General features: G+C 37.1%; 1 protein-coding gene across 2 annotated transcripts in view; it reads right to left on the reverse strand.

Moving 5' to 3' along the window:
- The window catches only part of PSMD14 (proteasome 26S subunit, non-ATPase 14), a 46,322-nt gene extending 32,430 nt beyond the window's left edge, over window positions 1–13,892 (reverse strand). Inside the window, exons 1-4 of one of the 2 annotated variants that reach the window (XM_056495984.1) lie at window positions 13,661–13,892; window positions 10,477–10,526; window positions 8,842–8,929; window positions 5,951–6,002 (exon numbers count right to left, since the gene is read on the reverse strand). In XM_056495984.1, the coding sequence (XP_056351959.1) occupies window positions 5,951–5,998 (48 nt within the window). In that variant the 5' untranslated portion in view covers window positions 5,999–6,002; window positions 8,842–8,929; window positions 10,477–10,526; window positions 13,661–13,892. The remainder of the gene's footprint in view (window positions 1–5,950; window positions 6,003–8,841; window positions 8,930–10,476; window positions 10,527–13,660) is intronic. The other variant, XM_056495983.1, reaches the window with a different exon arrangement.
- Window positions 13,893–19,827: the final 5,935 nt, after the last annotated feature.

A 19,827-nucleotide genomic window follows, 5' to 3' on the forward strand; every position in this document is an offset into this window, starting at 1 on the left:
AAATTTCCAAGTGAAATAAATTAAATCAATCACTATAAGGCAGCTGTTTCCTGCTTGTTACAAGCGAATAGGTGTAATGCAAACTGCACAAAGATATCTCTTCTTCCCCATGTTCTTTCTCATTATGGCTATGCTCATTTCCTTGTCCAAGCTCCTTTGTCTCTTCTGGGTGGGGAAAGTCAAGAGTCAGCCGGACTACATTGGCAATTAAATTGAGGAGAGAGAATCTATTTGCCTAATTATTAGAAATACAGAAGTTTAAGATCTGAGGCCAAGAAGAGGCAACTAAAAATGTTCTCCAGAGAAAAGTAGCTAATCAGAGGAAACTGTAATGCTCAGACACAATCCACTAGCTTTTTTAGTTTTAGTTTTATGTTTGTTTGTGATTAATATGTAAGACATGTCTGTAGTGCACCCCTCCTACTTTAAGACAGCCTTTTATACACAAATTACACACAGGGTTTAAGTAAAATTATATGACTACTCCTGAACCAATTCTAGCAGGTTTCTTTCCCTCTCCCAATTAGCTCCTTAGAAGACAAATCACATTACAATGGCTCAACAGTACTTCAAATGTATGAGAACTATGGTCTGCTTTTGCCACCCCCAGTAACTTTCAAATAAGCCTAACATGACCTGTGGAGTTAGCATCTCCAGCAAAACCAGACCCAGGCCACACCTGGATCCTACATTTGATATGAAGCCTTTTTTGAACAGCCCTGTACTAAAACATTAATCAATGCAGTAAAACAGTCATCCCAGACAGTGAAAGTAAAACAGCACAGTTTACCAACTAGTAAACTGATGGGTTTTTTTCTCCTTAAAACAAAATCATGTATTTTGTATATATAAAAACTGATGCTTCTACAGAAGATAACACAGGCAATTAAGTCTTCTGAACTTTCTACGGGATTGCATATTGGATATTTTTAATGGATGAAAAATGTTTGTCACTGAGAAATTTTTTTTATTCCTTAAATGGGTTGACAGCTTCCAGGGGAAAAAAGTAGAACTGGAATAACCCACCCAAACTGTACACCATCTCATCTACTGGGATTACATTTGAGTTCTAGAAATAGTAACATTCTTCGTACTTGAGAACTTTGCTGAAAAATGTCTCAGAAGCAAAGGCAGATTTATTCCCCTGGCAAAATACCCTCAAAAGGTGTATTTGAAGCTTCAAATACATAAGAGAAACAGACAACAGTGCATCACCACAATTCAAACCACATAAAGCACACATACCCAGGAGACACAGAAAGGACAAAGTCATACAGCTAAACAGATACTGAGATACCAGAATACTCTACAGCTTTACAATGAAAAAGGTACTTAACTAAAGACAACACATTTGCACCCTTCAAATTAAAACACAAACTGTTTCAAGAATCAATGTAACTAAACAATTTTCAGTAAGATGTTAAGGTGTTGCAGTTTTTCCTGTTTGGGTTGTTGGTGTGTTTTAGGGTTGTTTTTTGGTTTGGTTGTTTTTTTGGAAAGGAGGGATGGGGTGTCTGCATTTGTTTTGGGTTTGAAGTTTTTTTACTGTTGGTGGATGTTTTTGTTTACATATGGAAGATGTGAGATGCAAGAGAAAGTCATGTACTTCAAATGACGCATCAGCTTAATGAAGTAAGTCAAGGAAATTTGCATCTAATTGTTAATTGGAAATGATGTACACTGAGCCTGACCCTCCTCTGTCTGCCAGACCATCAACTCCTCTTTGGAAGCCCCACAAGAGTGCACTGTGCCATCCTCCAATAACCACCCCAACTAGATTAGCACATGAAACAGAACTTTAGATCAGCAGCAGATCTCCCAAGCTCCCGTGGTGCCACATATTTTAGTAAATAGGATAAGCATGTCCTGAAAACCCAAGATCCTACGAGGAGAAAAAGGTTCCACAGCACCAAGCAGTGCAGTATTTGAAACCTCCTAATCAAAGTGACAGTTTTCAAGTGCCATTTACAATGCCCTAATCTGGAAACATCCCAGCTAACCCATCTGATCAACTATTTCACAGATGGAAGCACTTGATGGCTAATTGGCAAGTCCATGATTCAAATAAAATAGCTATCTGCACTTCTTTTTCTATATTCCACATCAAGGTGTAAACACTCCTTTAAGACACAGGTCAATTCCCTGCCTCCCCCTCCCTTCCCAGTGGAATTTTTCCCCTTCCCCTCTGTCATCAAACACGTTAATTCAAAAATACAGAATCAGTTTTATTTTTCATCTATTGTACTAGAACAGTTGCCTGCACTAACAGAGCAGTGTAAATGAACATTTACAAAAATCTATCAAGCAATGGAAAATTACTCCAAAAGCCTCTTTTAAAAGTGTCATTATTTCACTGCTTCCTATCACATCTGGAATCAGAAAAACAGACAGCATGTGCTAATATGGAAAAGAACTTGCTTAACTTGAATTACTATTCTGTAAGTGAAAGGGATAGAAAGCTTGGCTACAAATGCACTTAATTTGCTCACACTCTTTGCAGTGGGATTGCCTAATAGAGACATATGTGGAACTGATTTCACCAGCAAACAATAGTTCAGCATACAAAATGAAGGAGTGTTGCTCCAAATTCCTGCCTGCTACATAAGCAGAATGCTTTTACGTACCCCACAAACCTGTCACTTGTCTGCAGCAAATGTACAATGCAAATCAAAGTACTAAACCACTAGTGAAATTCTGTGGTAGGCAGTATTCCAGAGGGACAAACAGGGACAGACAGAAAAGAATGAATCAGGAAAGAGAAGATGAGTACAAAAACCCAACATGACAATGGACAGAAGGAGACAGAAAGGAGACCACATAAGTGAAGAACAAGGGCATTGCCAAAATCTTAATTCCCATGAACTGCAGGAGGGAAATTGAAGTAATATGATTTTCTTTGAGACATCACAACACATTCAGTCTTTTACATCTTTTCTAAAAGGCTTCAATCATTCATCCATTCATCTTATGCATTTATCATGAAAACATAAATTCAAGATAAAACAAACTTATAGACCAGGTTTACAACACCAGTCATGTATGACACAAAAAATTTCTGCATGAAGCAGTGTTCCAAAGGAGGTCACACTTTAGGCATCAAGTTCAAAACTAAACACAGGTACCTTGCCATAAAAAGAATACACAGTTAATGACCAAGTTCACTGGCAGAAAATACTGTGAATGGCTTACGTGATGCCAAAAGTTGTAAAATTCTCTTCCCTTCTCCTTTCTTGTTCACCTCCTGCCCTACTAAGACAGCTCTTTGTCCACTGATGATTAAAAGAGAAGAAATGCCTCAAGATTTCTAAGCCACATGTCACTGGAAGGAAAGTTTATTGTTGAGACATCAGTTTAAGATTACTTCCTTACAGATTTGTTTATTAGTCATTTGAAGACAGGCTTAGGATAGGTAGGATTTAGCACTGACCATCTCTGGATGCCTGAAGGGCACTAAATAGCATCCTGAAGGAGCGAGAAGTAAGAAAAGAGAATCATTAATTCAGTGACAGCAGTTCTGAAGTGTAATACACTACACCAAAAGACTTGAAAAGCATATTGCAAACACATGAATCTAAAGTGCAACTGGGACAACATATCTGAGTTTGGAAATTAAGAGGACCAAGAAAACCTAAATGTGATAATAATCAGAAGAGGTAATTTTGCAAAGGAGAAAGAGCCAAGAAACTGCTGCTGAAGAAGCTAAAGCAAGTCTCTGAGAAAGAATGCCTTGGCAGAGATGGAACAGGAACTGTGCTGACCAAGCATCTGCTGCTACTTTAACATCAGTTACAATACAATCAAACAGACTCTTAGCAGACTTTATGTGATGAAGTCCTCTTGCTAAGCAGACCCCAAGCAAGAAAAAGAAATCTCCAAACTATGTGATAAAACTACTCTGAAAATTCCTCTTTTTCTACCAGACTACATACATAGATGATTTTTATCTGGCACGAATGGCTCAGTCAGATGGTTTTTTATGATGTTCAACCTTTAGAGCTGTGACACAGAAATAAGAACAAAAAGCTTTGTACTATTGTTTAAAACACTCTAGTGCAAACAAATGGTAATAATTTTACTTTCTAGCATTTCAAAATATATCCAAGAAATACCTTCCTCCTCTCTTCTACCTCAAAGACATTTGATTCACTCTGCATTATCTCTCAATCTCAATTATCATGAATTGATACTCAGAATATAAGTGACCTTTCAAGGTCTTTGAAACACAGTATTTAAGGACATAAAAATATTCTATTTGAAAAGCCTTCCTGCGGATTCAATAAACCAAAAGATTACAAATGTAGTCAAGATATCCAGAGCAACTTGAGCAAAGAGCAATTCAGTTTTATGCCTTTTTTTTTTTAATCCAACATACTCATCAACTCATTTAAGAGACAATTCCATATTTAAACAAACACAGAGCAGCCTTGCAGGCCAAAGCTACCAGAGGAGTTCAGTGAGCTTCCTCGGAATGTCATGTTCTATTGTCTGCCACAATTTTCTAGCTAGCTTTAAGTTAAAGATGAAAAATTCAGAAAACAGCAGAGAGTTAACCATAAATTTGAAAAACAGCTTTGATATGCGACAAGTTCAGAGAGGACTAAGAAGTGAAAGCTTGAGAGATTAGACTGCACAGATGTTAAAAAAATGAAGAGTCATGAAGCAGGCTGGCAGCTCAGAGGAACAAGAGCAATAACTGTTTAAGAAAGTGAAACTAAAAATAACTGAGGGCGGCTTGAAGATTCACTAAGAGAACGTGAATAGAATTTTAGCTATGAAAAGGGGAAAAAAAAATTATGCACCAAAAGTTAGAGCTTATTTGGCAAAACATCTAGAGTCTGTAGATCAGCCTAGAATATTTCACCAAATGCTTCAGTATTAAACTACTCCTGTAGTTACACTGGACACAAACACACTATACATAACCAGAAGAAGCTTTGGGTTTAGCAATTTCAACCATCCCAGAAGAAACCCTGCACACACATCATGAAGCCCAACACATACAGAACTGATTCCTCCAGAAAAACAAGAGTCTGGATTCTTGATTTAGAAAGAGACTAGGATGCAGATGAAGAAATAGAGAAAGGCCAGCTACTGCAGCCAACCAAAGGAAAGGACTACAAAGGAAATGACACTGGAGCCCATTCCTTAAGGAAATAATTCTTCCTACAGACCTCAAAGAAGCTCCTAATTATTTTCCCCCTGTAGCCATAGTAATCATTACAATGTAATGAGATCATCTTGATTTTATTTTGGAAGACTGCTGACCATGCCAGTTACAAGCAAAAATCACAAAGACTTGCTGGAGAGGGAGGAGAAGCCATACAATGTGAATAGGTCTCTCACTGGAATAGCACAGCTGCCAGGGAGGCTTTTTCGCTGTGAGTAGTTACAGAAGTGAGGACAATCAATAAGAGACACAAAAAAAACCACACATACAGGTAGCTACAACTACCCATAAGTGATACATTCAATTCAAATTACCTCTTGAAATTTACGTATACTTCAGTATCTTATAATGCCCCATTCACAATGTGATCCAAGAACTGAAATATATAATTCATGAAAGAGCAGTGGATGTGCTTGGCCATTTAGAATACCCTTCACATTCTGAAATTCTGTATTACTGGAAACTGTTTTTTAACAAAATGTATTATGTGTTTCCAACGCTTTTCAGTACAAATTTTGAAATGCTCAGACACTGAAAGAAAGGTTTATAAACATTCTGTAAACTTAGTGCCAACACAGAAATTCATATTTACAAAAAAAAGTCAAGTTGCAACAAAGATTTGCATACACATATAAAATCTCTTGGGTCAAAGATTATTACTATGAACTTTTTTATGCTTTTTTTTAAAGTTCTTTATGCTGTTTTAAAATATAACAGTATAATAGAAGGAATACTCCAGAATTGATTAATTTTAAAGAAAAGATTGACAAGCTATATACTAACCTGTCCCAGCCCAGGCATACCTCCTCCCAGTCGCAGAAGTCTATCCATATTTCTAGAAAAACAGAAACAAAGGAAAAATGTTCCCAAGCTCGAAATGTTTACTAAATTGTTATCTATATAATTCACCTTCAGTCACTCAGTATGTCAAAAATATTGGTGGTAATTACAACACAACATCAGACTTCCTGTTAATTAACACCACATATTAATTCAAGAAGCTGTCTTCCATGCTAATTAACAGACTTTGTTTTATTGCTTTAGTTTTGGGTTATCCCCATTTCTGAAGACGAACACTCTTGTCAAACTTCTCAAAACTTTCTCATCATTCAATTAATTGGGGGATTTTTGTTGCTTATTATCAGTACCTACAGCCAGAAAGTTCCTAAAACTTATTAGATATACAATTGAATTTACTTTAGTTTGCTCAGAAATCATCAATAAAAATCTTAAAGTAAGGATTTTAGCATCCTCATTAGTAAGTTCCGTGCTAATTAACTTACAACTTGTCAGTTATCATCAAAACTACATGTGAAAGACACTAAGCAGATTATGGATATCTGAATTAGCATCAAAAGCCTTTTTTTAATGAACTCATTATACTAAAAGAAATACTGTAAAGTAAACATTTAATGTGTATATAGTTAGAAGACTAGTGACAGTACAGTCATTTAATACATTCCCAGTGTTGCATGTGGCATTGCTTAAGTGCAAGATTATTCCAATGAATGAAACATCTTCCTTAAAAAAAAACCCCAAAACATCAGTTTTTGTGTCTTGCAACTTTCAAAGGGTGATGCCAGGAACAAAGGCTGTAAAGGTGCCCAACCAAAAAAATTACACTGCTATTTACAGTTTCTTCACTTTCTGTTGTTGAAAAGACATCTACAACTACAGGTTCTGCACCAGCTTTAACAGAATTTCACCATGCTTACTTGGCTTTTTCAACTTCTTAGCTCTATACAACAAAACTTACAGATAAAATGAAAAAAAAAAAAAAAAAAGCCTACTGAATATTAATTTTTAAACAGCTGTTTTCAGGAAATCAAGCAATTTCGAAAGCTTACAGAAATCAGAAAATTCTACTGGCTTATTTTATTTGTGAAATAGAAGATAAAAAGTACAGCATTGAAAATTATGGTCTTAATAGGATAAGTTTTAATAAAACACAGCAAAGCCTGTTTAGGTAATATGAAAGCAATCGAGAACACTAAGTATGATTTCCAAAATACATTCATCCTTCAAGCAGATGTTACATTACACATAAGAAAATTATGTACATGATTTCGGATTACATTAACAAAACTAATTCAATAGCCTTTTGGAAGTAATTATGTAAAAACTTGAAAAGTATAGTTGCTTTGTATATGAAAAAAAAATCTTCATGCTGAAGGTGAACATCACCATCATTTTCATAATTTCTTCTGATATTTGCTAGAATTTTCACTGGTTAAAAATTTACACGCTTTATTTCAGTATAAGCTTAAAACAAATAGTTTCAGCTTCCGAACACACAAAGAAGCAGCATTTTACTTCCTACTTTAATAACTTCATAACGACACCCAAGATACATTGATCAGAAATACCTGCTCTACTTGCTAAGTTCACATTCCCAGTTCAATGAACTATCACGCTATTACTTTAATATGATTCACTCTTTTGATTTTGTAGAACCTGCAAATCCAACATGCACAGCCTCACCTAGCATTAAGTGCTTTCTTAAAGCTCCACTGGCACCATATAAATTAAAAAGGAGTTTATTAAAGGGTCAGTGGTTATGCTTCACTTTTTCAGTAAGTCATCGACACCAAGCTTCTTTTTTAGAAGCAAAAGCTGCACACGGTATATATGCTTTTCTATCCTGAACTACAATAAATTCCAAACCAAGTTGGAGCATTTCCTTGGAAAGGTTAAGTTGCTGTTTAAAGATATTATGTAAGCACATGTTAAAAGGCTTCAGTAAAATAGTCACAATGTTACCACAAATTAACGCCAACTACAGTTCATTATACCCCTCTGTGGTAGATACTCCTCCATTGAAATCCACAATGATTCATCTTCCCTCACACTAAAGAGGGCTGAAGAGCAACTGAGAAGTGTATTTAAGCTACTAAAACTATTATTTTAATCCATCATAGTTGATCATTTATTTTAAGAAACTTTAGTCTCTACAACTTGCAACTCTAAAACTAGTAGTTCTGACAACTACAGCAACTTCCATTAACTGATGAGGTAGATTACCTATGCACATTTAAGAAACAATAAATAATACAAGTGAAAAGCAATAGCTGGTACTAATTTATCAATATTTTATTTACACAGTTTATTCCAGTTTCTAACCCAACAGTATAGTACATAATTTATAAAAGACATATATTATTACACGAATGTGTTAAACAAACTGATCATTTATCAGCATAACTTTGCAACAAAATCTCACTGCCTTACAGAACTGGAGGGATATAACATTTCCCACTGACTAGTCATTGAACTGAAATATTCAGATTTTCAAGACAGCAGCACACAGAAAATCTCTCAAATCCAGTTCTAGATGCACTGTAAATTATTTCATTAGCTCCATGACTTGATTCTGGTCAGAGTTTCAGCAATTTATGCTTTACTGGCCTATTTGCGACTGAGTATGTTTTAGTAGGCTATATGGACCTAATCATTTGTTTACTGACATGTATAAACATCTGAAAAATTTAAGTTAGTGAACCACATCCACCAAAACAGATTTTAATTTTTGTTAGTCCATCTAAATATTATTTCAGCCATGAATTCCATTTCCAAAACAATGCTTCTGTAAACCTTAAAACAGCTTAAGCAAAATTTTTAGACAATAACGAAGCTAGCTTTAGCTTTTACAAATAAAGTAACTATATATTTCTAACCTGGTGCTCAGCAAGAAGTGCTCAGAGAACAAACACGGCAGCAGCTCCCACTTTTTGACTTTAAAGATGACAAGAGTAGGTCTCTTTCCTGTAGAAGGAAATAGAAAGGAGAATGGCAGGAACCCAGTAAAATTTAGAAACCATAGCACATGTAAAAAGAAATGTTACACTGATAAGCTGCAAAAGGACAAGGCGTCATTGAAAGATAACCCAAAGAATGTTTACTGGGGTTTTTTTTCTCCTTTTACCATACAATTCCTTGAAGTGGTATATGCCATTTCTGATTCAAGTATCCATAATACTGCAAGAAGCTTCCAATTTTCTCAAAACTACATGTAAAAATATTTTATTAATTCATTTAAGCAATTTAAAGCTAACTGAACATTTTAAATGCTGTTAGAAACTGAAACCATGGACTTCTTTTACTAATTTAGAAGCTCCAAGGGTAAGAGCAGTCTGCAGGTACAGAAAGAATTCTTGTTTATTTCTTCAAGAGCAGTTGGTGTGACTGGAAGAGTCACAAAGATCTTTAGGTTTTCCTAAATTCAGGTAGAGAAAGGCTGCTTCACATTCAATTTAGGAGATAAAATTCATGTTATCTTCTTCTCTGAGAGAACTGTCCATTAATTGCATCCAATCAATCATCTGTAATGTTTTAAAACAGATCTGAGAAATGATCTGTGGCCGTGATTTGATAGACGTTTTTTTCAATGTCAGTGTTAACATAAGGAGCAATGAGGAAGCTGCTGCTGCTCACCAACTTGATGCTGCTTTCTCAGTACTGCCAGGACAGCCATTTGTGCAGCCCTGCAGCAAACTGAGAGGCTATCAAAAACACTGGGTTTAACCCTGTTCACTTCTCTGAGAGGCTTCACGCTGCATCCCAGAAATAGTTGTCTTGGCATAACAGAAAAAGAGGTCTTGGAAAAGCTGATTACTTGAAACACTAATACAGGCTCCAGAAGACATTTCTGTCAAATCATTATTTAAGCTAAAGCTGCTTGAAGAATGTCTGTGGGTTTTGGGGGTTGGTTGGTTTTGGGTTTGTTTGGTTGGGTTTTTTTTGTTTTTTTGTTTTTTAGTAACTGAGGCAATTTACTAAATACCCTTTTGAAGCTTATCTCAAAGTAGTACAGGAGAAAAGGAAGACGTGTTCACCTTCCCAGAAAGTTGAAAGAGAAAGAACAAAGTCAGAGTTTCTCAGTGCAGACAGGCTGGGGTGGAAATCACTAACAAGTTGAGTGTAAAGTTACTATCTTTCTGCCAGCTTTGCAGAAGGAAATGATCCAGGAGAGACCACAAAAGCCAGTACTACAGGCTACAACAGAACTGCAGCCACTTCAACTGGGTTTGAGTTATTCACTTTTAGCCACCCAGTGATCTGGCACTCCCTTCCCCACTCACTACAAAGATATGAAAGAAACAAATCTCTAGGAGCTTGGTCTGCTCCCCAGGGAGGCACACATAGTAACTTACAGCTGAGAATCGTACCTCTGCTACAAAGTGCAAAAAGCGGGGTTGATTAGCAACTTCTCTGTTGGTTTTCCCCGATATTTGCGCACACACACACATACTTACATTATATACACATATAAACAAAAGCCAGAAAAGTAAACAGTTCACAGTAAGTCTTACCTCTTTTCCTTCCAAAGTTGGCAAAAGGTATTTTGATTGTTCCCTTCTGTCTGCAAGAGTTAACAGTCTTTGTTTAAAGCAAAACTTTAAATGCATCAAATAGTTCCGTATTAGAAAAAATACAGAAGAACAGTTATCATAATAAACTTGCATTTCGGTGAACCGCAGGATTTGGATGACATACACTCATCACTGAAATCAATATGGTCACTAATGGCTTAAAAAAAAGAATTAAATAGCTTCTCTGTGTATGTATGTCCAAGACTGGAAACACCATAACTAAAATAAGCTTGGTCATAGGATATTATTTAAAAATCCAAACTTCCATTATTGCAATTTTCTTTTAACTGTCCTTACCTCAAAAGGGGAAAAAATTTAATATTAATAATGCAGTGAGAGTACACAAAAAGTACCTCAAAACTGATCTTAAAGCAGAAATTTTAAAAGTCATGTCAAACAGTTGCTCCTAATACTACCGTTAGGTAACTGTAATAATTGGGAAGAGTTGCCCATTTGGAGAGCTCTAGTTCACCACTCAGTTGTTCATTGGTATTTTCAAGTCACTTAAATTCTGACTCTTAATAATGAAAACATTTTTTCTTAGGGATGAAGTTACATAAGGATTATGCACAAACGTGTACACACATATAGGTATAAACCAACAGCTACTGTGTTTATACTTGGCATGTTTCAGCATGTATTTTGAAATCAACTTGAAACGGTCTTAAATTACTCTATCTCCTTGCATGAGACACATGAGTTTCACACTACAGTGCACTATTTTTATCTAGCATTAACACTCCATGATGTGATCCCTCAACGAAAGAGGGTTCTCCCAGTTTGGCAACTTTTGAGTCAGTAGAGAAATAAGTATCAAAATCAGCTTCCACATACACAGAAAACAATGGCTACTAAACTGCCCTATTAGTGGAGGGAGTATCAGGCTACACACAGGTGACAGCAATTTACTTTGCAATTTGTACAGTGAGTGACTCGATGCAAATAATTTCATCTTCGATAACTCTGTTTCTCCACCTGAGTCTACATAATAAGCTTGGTACAAGCACTTCCAGATCTCCTGTTGAGGAATTGCATGCTGCAGATGATCAACAATTTTATTAACAGTGCTCAAAAGTGGCTCAAGGTTTTTGGTGCAACTGCAACCATTTCAGCCTCACTAGGGATGATAAACAGCTACAAAAGTAAATCAGCTGAGAAACTGCATATTGCAGAAAAACATATTTCACCAAGAAAGAAACCTCACTGCAGTTAAAGTAATCAAACCTGAACAGACTTCACATGTGAAAAGGTGGGGGGGAGGGGGCTAGTGTGTTTATCTTCCTATACATTTTGTATGAAAAGAAGAAAAAAAAATACATGTTACCATCAGTTCTAAATAATCTGTTCATTAAAGCTAGAGTTTAATCATGTCATGCATGAATGCAGTCCCAGTAGTGGAAGTTCAGAGTTACATTACTTTCTTCCAGAACATGCTCAGTTCTGTAAACCCAGACCCTGTTTTTGGATCACAAAGATCTGAATCTCAATAAACCCAAGCTAGACTAGGGGGTTTGCAGGTCAGCTTCCCAGACTCTGCTTCCTGACTTCCAGAAGTACAGCAAACCTAATTCCACCCCATACACTGCTGAGCTGGAGTTACTTCAGTAACAGAGATTCAAACAGACTGTTTTAAAGCTACTGAAGTACATTCACATAAAAGTTACAGAAAAGCAAAGATTCATTAACAAGATTCATTACACCACCACAGAAACCAACAGAATTAATTTTAATTTCATGTAATATATGAAGTAATGCCTTCTCTGAAATCTGCAGAAAGGCAAGCAGACACACAGCTATTGTGGAACTATAAGTAGTCCAGCAAGCACTCATCATACCAGTTCTCTATTATTCAAGGTGTCCTTAACACCTGCCCTTTCCCATCATCCTAGATGTTACAAGGTAGTTATAGGTAATATACTCCATAATTTTTGTCAGAAGTGAATCACTTCCAAGAAAGCTGACAAACTAATTCATATACTGGTACTATTTAATACTCTTTTCAAAGTATTCTTTACCTTAAAATGTTCTAAATCAGTTTTCAAATTAATATCACTGAAATGACATGTTACTACTGATAATGAAACATGACGTTTCCCATTAAGCTACAGGCTAAACCCTGTTGCTCAAAGTCACCCTAAGTGATTCAGAAGCAATTCATATGCAAGCCAATTTCTTAATTTCTTCAAAACCAGATATTTTTCATTGTCTCAATAAGGTCATGAACAGTGAATGAATGCTTTGCTCCACAGAATCTTCTTCCAAGTTTACTCCCAACCTGAAGCATACAGGACATCTTGGACTCCTAAGGCTGACAGCTTTAAGATGAACACAAATGTGTCAGACTTTTCAGCTTGCCTAGTACTATTATAATTATATATATATATTTACATAAAACTTCTTTTTAAAAAGTCAGTCTCAAACCCTGCTGGTTTTCTGTTTTTCCGCAGTATACCGAAAACAACTGCAACTTTAAGACAAGACGCCAACACATTGTTTACAAGTATCCAACTATTGGACACAAATTTGTTACAGAAACATTACTTAAGTCAGCTGCACACTAGAATTAGCAGCGTTAATCTTTTGTTATCGCTCCTTTTTTACTAAATTCTGCTTCCTTCTCTGTCTGGTATCCCAGCCAGCGCTTTCCTTCGTTTCCCCCCGTGCCCCTCTAACTTTAGCGGCACTGCCGGGACCGCGGCAATGCCGCACTCCGGGAGCAGCAGCGCTGCCGTCCGCGGGGAGCCCGTGACGGGGCACAGGGCGCTGCTGCTGCCGGCCCAGCGCGGCCGCTGCGGGCCGGGCGGAGGCAGCCGGGCCCTGAGGCCCGTGCGGCGCCGAGGCCCGTCCGGCTCCAGCGGCTGGGCCCCCTGCCCTTCTCGCCGCCTCCCCCCAGCCTGTTCGCAGCTGCCCTCGCTGCCCTTAAGCGCCCGGAACTCCCAGCGGAAAGCCCAGGGGCCCAGCGCCTCCCCGCCCGGGCCAGCGCCGGTGCCGCCGCCAGACCCGCCCCGTCCCGCTGCCGCCCGCACGGCCGCGGCCTCCCGGCGCTCGGGCCGCCTGCCCGGGCCGCGCTCCCACCGCCGCGGCGCCCCTCAGCAGCCCGGCGCGGAGGCGGCCGGGCCCTCACCTGGGCCGGAGCCGCCCGGGCCGCGGTGAATCAGCCGGATCTCATTCAAACCGAGCCCTTCCCGGTTCACAGGGCACCCGGCAGCGGCTTCCGGCCCCGCGGCGGGCGGGGCGGAGCGTCGGAGAGTGGCGGCCTGCCGAGGGGCGCGGCCCGTGGGCGGAGCGGGCCGCAGTGAAACGCCCTGAGCTGCTCGCTGTGGAGTCCTGTGGCTTAACTTTGTGTCCCCGCAGCCGAAAGTCACCAGTGCTGAAACAACACGCGGCAGGATGGCGGAAGAACCACCAAACGAGTTATCAAATCAATAAAAGAATGATTACTGTAATTGGAACAGTATCACATGCACTTCTCTCAAAAACAGTGTTACAGAAAATAGGAGGATTTAGAGAAGAGAAATATGAGTGACCTTATGTATAAAATCAGCACAAGCAGAAGTGGAAAAGCATGAGAATTTTGGCTAAACAAAGATAATAGGGAGATAATCACATAAAAGCATGCGTGCTGGTGAATGATGCAAACTTTTCTGATGCAAACAGAGAAGCAAATTGGAATTTCTATTACTCTTGTGTTAACTCTGGAGCAAAAACTCTGTTATAAATTAAAAGAGGAAAACACAAAGCCAAGGAAGTACATTACTGACAGTACATGAGCAAGCTGTGGATCTTAGTGCCCCTTATGAACTTATGGCTAACACAATACAAAATTTTTAGAAGTTGATTCATATGTAGTCACTGAAATACTGCAAGAATTTTGGAAAGTATTGGGACAGCTTAAAAACCTGTACAAGCAAATTATTAGGACCCTGTATAGAGTTTCTGCCATGAGTGACAAAGAAGATCCTCATGGTTTATTTGAAAGCTCCTTTAAAGACCGAGAATGTAATAATAGAAGATGAACAGCATTTTCTGCTCACAGAATAACTACATGGAAGCAGCTGAAAAGGTACTAAGTAGTAAATTACATGGTAATAACCTCAGACAGGTATAGTCACCACTTCCACAACACTTCAGCAGACACAGAAGTCTTAGTTTTTTGTATCATGAAATATAAAATTATTTCAAAGAGATAGAAAGGGAATTACCATTACGCAGTATTCTGCTTTTTAAGCAGGGCAACATTTTTGAAAAGCAAAATAATTTTCTCTTCCATTTTGGTTTCAGATCTTTGCTAGACTGAGGGAATCTCAGAGTTAAATTTTCCAAAAGATTCTTAAAAAGCTAGAGGTTTAAAATGTGGTTTAAATTGAGGGTCAGTAATTTCTTTCTCATGTTACTAATGAAAAAACTATTAGTGTAATTTATTGGTGCACCCACAGCCAAATTTCTCACAAATAAAGAGTAAAACGTATGTGTATCTATTTATCTGGGTATGTTTGCTCCTATAGTCTTGAGACTGTATTTTGAGACTTCTGCATGTCTTAATGCTCTCAGAAGTCATTATAATAATGTGGTCAAAGATTTTTCTTTAGGATTGAATTAAGGAAGTAAAGTATTAATTCAGTGAATTGAAATGCATTATGTATTTTACTGATTTGTACCATGGTTGTGAGAGCAATCCGTTTATTTCTCCATGTTCACTGGAATTCTGACACCTTAAGGAGAAATACTCATTCATATTTCAGGGTTCTCACTCTGCAGTTATGTGTCTTTAAGGTACTCTGCATTTCTGAAAAAAAAAAGAAAGACAAATATTTCACAAATATTTATTTGTGAAAAGTGAGCATTTCTCTGGGTTAATGTGCATAATAAGGAAAAACAACATATTTAAATCTATAATATGCCTATACTCACTGACTTAAATGAGCAATAGTATTTCAAACCACTTGAAGATTTGGCCCTTCTTTGAAATACAAAGTGAAACAGACTTTCATTGTTATTCCTAATTACATTTCAAGTCATAGTATTGACTTCTTAAATATATACATTTATTGAAATTTTATAAATAAATATAGTTACAGAAAAAGAAAAAATGAGAAAATAGGAGAAATATTTACACTGGAAAGTATAGTGAATTAATTGGATAGATAGAGGCAGTATCATGGTTGGAACTTATGACAGATGGTATTTTATATTTTTATATAAAAGAGATATATTCTTAATCGTATATGTCAAAGAAAAGAGACCATATGTTGTTAAACACTTCCAAATTGTCATTTAATCTGAAGGGCACTCTCTTGCATGCTACCGAATCACTCATTGTTTTGGTCTAACCAGTGCTAATCTATAGAAGATTTTATTTATTGATTTGCAGTAATGCTGTGCAAGAAAATGTTCATGTTGTTCCCTTTTTATTGCTTGGATGGCTCTTGTAAGTGGTAAAAACTAGCTATGATTGGACCCTTACATTTTTCCTGTTTTCCCCATGCTAACCTATCCTTGTTTGTAGTGAAGTGATCATCACAGATGTGATTTGCTAAGAGATCACATAATTTTTTCCTAACTCCTGGTACAAAATTTTCACTTCCAAACAGTTTTTTATTGGATTAAAGCAGCAATATTACTGAAGCTCTATAATTAAATAATTCAATTTTACTTGGCTAAGTGGCAAAATTTAAGGATGGTGTATAGAGCTTGAAGAATGCACTGAGAGACTGGACACAATTTTGTGGCAAATCATATATGCAGAGTGCTGTTTGTGTTAGGACAGGAGGAATTCTCCAGGACTGAGTAATAATACTAAAAGAAAAAAAAAAAGTATTAACACCAAAACCCCCAAACAAACCCAACAGAAGATATAGTTTTAGAAAGCCTGGTGTTAGAATACCCAATGCACTGTGTGTTGAACAAAACATTTGACTTGTGGATATTTTTGTTTTCTATGTTTAAACATGTAGAACAGAGCATCGGGAATGAACATACATCAAGAAGTACAAGAGCTGACATCACCTTTGTTAAAGGGTAATAGGGCCAGAATCACACTATTTGATTGATTGATTGATTGATTGATTAATTTAGAATTATGTTTGGTAGTTATACACTGAAAAAGTAATGAAGGACTAATAGTGTTTTAAACTGCAGCCTTTCATCCTGGGAAGGGACTGGAACTCTGTCTTGGCAAACCTGTAAACAAGGAAATGGTTTCTTCTATTATCCTTGGCAAGCACTCACTCTGTTAGAAATGCTCATGGTGACTTCTTTGACATCTCCAACAGCTTGTACAATGCTTGATCAACTCCTTGCTGCATGCAGAGTAATAGCAAGTCTTGTCACAAACAATGAATAAAATTTTACAGGATTAGTTAAAGATAGTATATGAGTGAGATTACTTTTTTTAGACTCCTCAACAATTCTACAATCAGCTGCAGAAGGCTGTTAGAGGCTTGAAAGAAGCTTCATTAATCATGAAACATATGATTATTGAAAACCTGCAAACAAAACTATTTGCATCTCTTTCAGAGCACAGACCTGCCCATTAAAGTATGACAAGTATAAAGTCAGTTTGAGTGAGAAGAATGGTAACAATGTATTTGGATATAATCCATCGCAGTTAAGAAGGGAGAGGATGTTAAGAAAGCAAACATTCCTTACAGTGAGCCATAAACACAGCCCCCCTCCAATTGGTGCCAAAAAATCTTGTTTATATTGGAAATTTCACCAGCCACAAGTTTCACACGCAGTCCTAAAGGAAACTGGACTTTTGTCTTTTTAAGTCTATTTAAAGTGATGGCTGAGTTGTGAGAACTATCTACAAACCATCTGGAGAAGATAAGGCCAAGAAAAAAATCAGTCTTGCTGGAAATGCTTGTGTTGGGGGTGTCTATGGAAAATTTTTATGAGGAAACAGAGAAGTGGGTTTGTGTCCCTGGCAATTGCAAAGGTGCTACTCTGTGAGAGACAGTTTATTTAAATAACTGTGTAGAAGACTGTAAATTGAAAACTGTAAATTAAGAGAAAGGTGGTATGTAAAGTGGACATACTGTAGGTTTTTTCTGGATTGCTGTGGGATGAAACAATACTACAGCACTTTTTTCCTCCCTTTATTCAGTGGCAGATTTCCCCTTATTTGTGACACAGTAAAAATTAATTTTATACTTCATTTAGTACTTAAGATATTTCTGATTGGGCTGAAACATTACTTTTATAGAAGTGCTGTGTAATTGATATAATGCTTTTCACCAACTTCAGGTAGTGAGAGCCAACCAACAAAGACAATTTCAATAATTTCTGGGGTTATGTCTGTTAGGGAGTAGTACAGACTAGAAGGACGTACTGGAAGATGTGTGGGGCTAAATAGGCATGATACATTTCTGTTAGCATTTTCTACTTTGGATAGCTCTACTAATGTCCCATGGGTGAATGGGTGAATGCCCATTTGCAACGAAATTTTGTGAAGCCTGTTTCTGCTCTGCCATTTTTCAGTGAGACAATCTACTTTCTGAATTCCCACATTTTGGTTTGGTTCACGGAGCAAACCAAAGCATCAAAGTGCTTTGAAAGTTTTGCTTTAAAAGCACACTCTGGATGCAAACTTGAACAATCATGTAGATGCATGATATATATAATTTTCTTTCTTTTTTTTTTTTTTTTTTTTTTTTTTTTTCAAAAATTAACCAACAATGTGTAAAGATAGCATGGCAGAAAGCTGGAGAAGAGTGAAATAAAATTGAAGAAGGTGAAGTCCTCCACATTGCTACACATGGCATGCCCAAAGCACTGGGTATATACAATATGTTCTATGGAGAGCCTGAGGGACCTGTAAACTGCAAGATAAAAACCCATTCAGTGAATATTTTGATCCTCACAAGAATGTCACTTGGGAAAGGCACATTTTTTACAAGAAACCAGCTGCCAGATGAGACCATTGACCATTGTTAAGATCTTTAAAATAAAGCCAAGTAATGTGAATTGGAGCAGTTAACAGATGGATGAATTACTTGTGATATAAGTGATAACCAAGTCAAAGCAAGGTGAGAAAAGGACTTGACATTGCAAAGAACAGCGGATATTTGCAGGGCTAGTAAAGACTGCTTCCCAAATAAAAGTGTTAGCTAGTGGTGAAAGAACTGGAGTGTATCTAATTAAAAATGCATACCAAAGCATAAAGAGAGAATACAAGGGTAAACAAATGGCAGAGACCAGACTTGTTTTCAATAGATGTAAAATCAATCACAACATGGTGAAAAGGTCCTACACAAGAGGTTCGGTGTCCTGTATACAATGAAAGCAGCCATTTTGCCGAAATTAAATTGTTTCAAGTCAATTTATAAAGATCTGCCTAAGAAATGCTATCTGTGACTCTGCTGCTGAAGGACTTAATGGATGACAACGGCGATTACAATGGCTGATTGAAAGGATGGTAGGGATGATACTATTCTATAAAACCAGATTTTCTGCTGGGCCAGGACATTTACCTTTGAAATCACAAACAGGATTGCAATTTGCAGATTTTGAAAATTCTCTAATGACACAAAAGTAATGAAGAATTCCTAAATAGCTTAATTCCAGAAAGTTTTACATAAATGAAATAAATCTATAGAGATTACATTACTAATCACAGAGATATAGCTGAGAATATAGTATTTACAGTCTTAGTGTCTCTTCAAAACAAGGTGTGTTCATAATTTGTAATTTACCCTGTTACTCAGGATGTGAGGAACCTGTACTCTCTATTTAAATAGAAACTGGAGGTTAAGACAAAATAATGTGTCTAACTTAGGAATTAAATTTGTGACTTCTATGTAGTCTTAAGAATTATGAAAGTTATCAACCAGATATATTGACTCTTCTCTTTAGGATGGTTTCAGTTCTTGCAGCCCTTCAAGATACACACCATGGCATTTTTTTCTCTTCATTATCCTGGCTTTTTTTTTCTGTCATCCTTTGTAGAATTCTCTACTGTCCTTATAAACACTAAATCCTGATGGAGCCCAGTTGTATTCGGAATTTTTCTAAGATAATACAAATTATTAATAGCTAGCTAAGATAAACTAGATATTCCTTCTTCTTGATTGATTTAGAAAAATAGATATTTTATTGATTAAACATGTATGTCATACTTCAGTCAGTTCAGATTTTGGAACATGGGGCACCGGTAGAAGGAAAAGGAAAATAAAATATTCATAATTGCTTTTTGACTGTGTACAATCTGTGGAGTTGTGATCATGCCTCGTTCTTTGTGTTGATCACAGAAAAAGTACTAGAAGTACATAGAAAAGGTTAGTTTCATTCTTG

Source organism: Oenanthe melanoleuca, chromosome 7 (genome assembly GCF_029582105.1).
Source record: "Oenanthe melanoleuca isolate GR-GAL-2019-014 chromosome 7, OMel1.0, whole genome shotgun sequence".
Taxonomy (NCBI): domain Eukaryota; kingdom Metazoa; phylum Chordata; class Aves; order Passeriformes; family Muscicapidae; genus Oenanthe; species Oenanthe melanoleuca.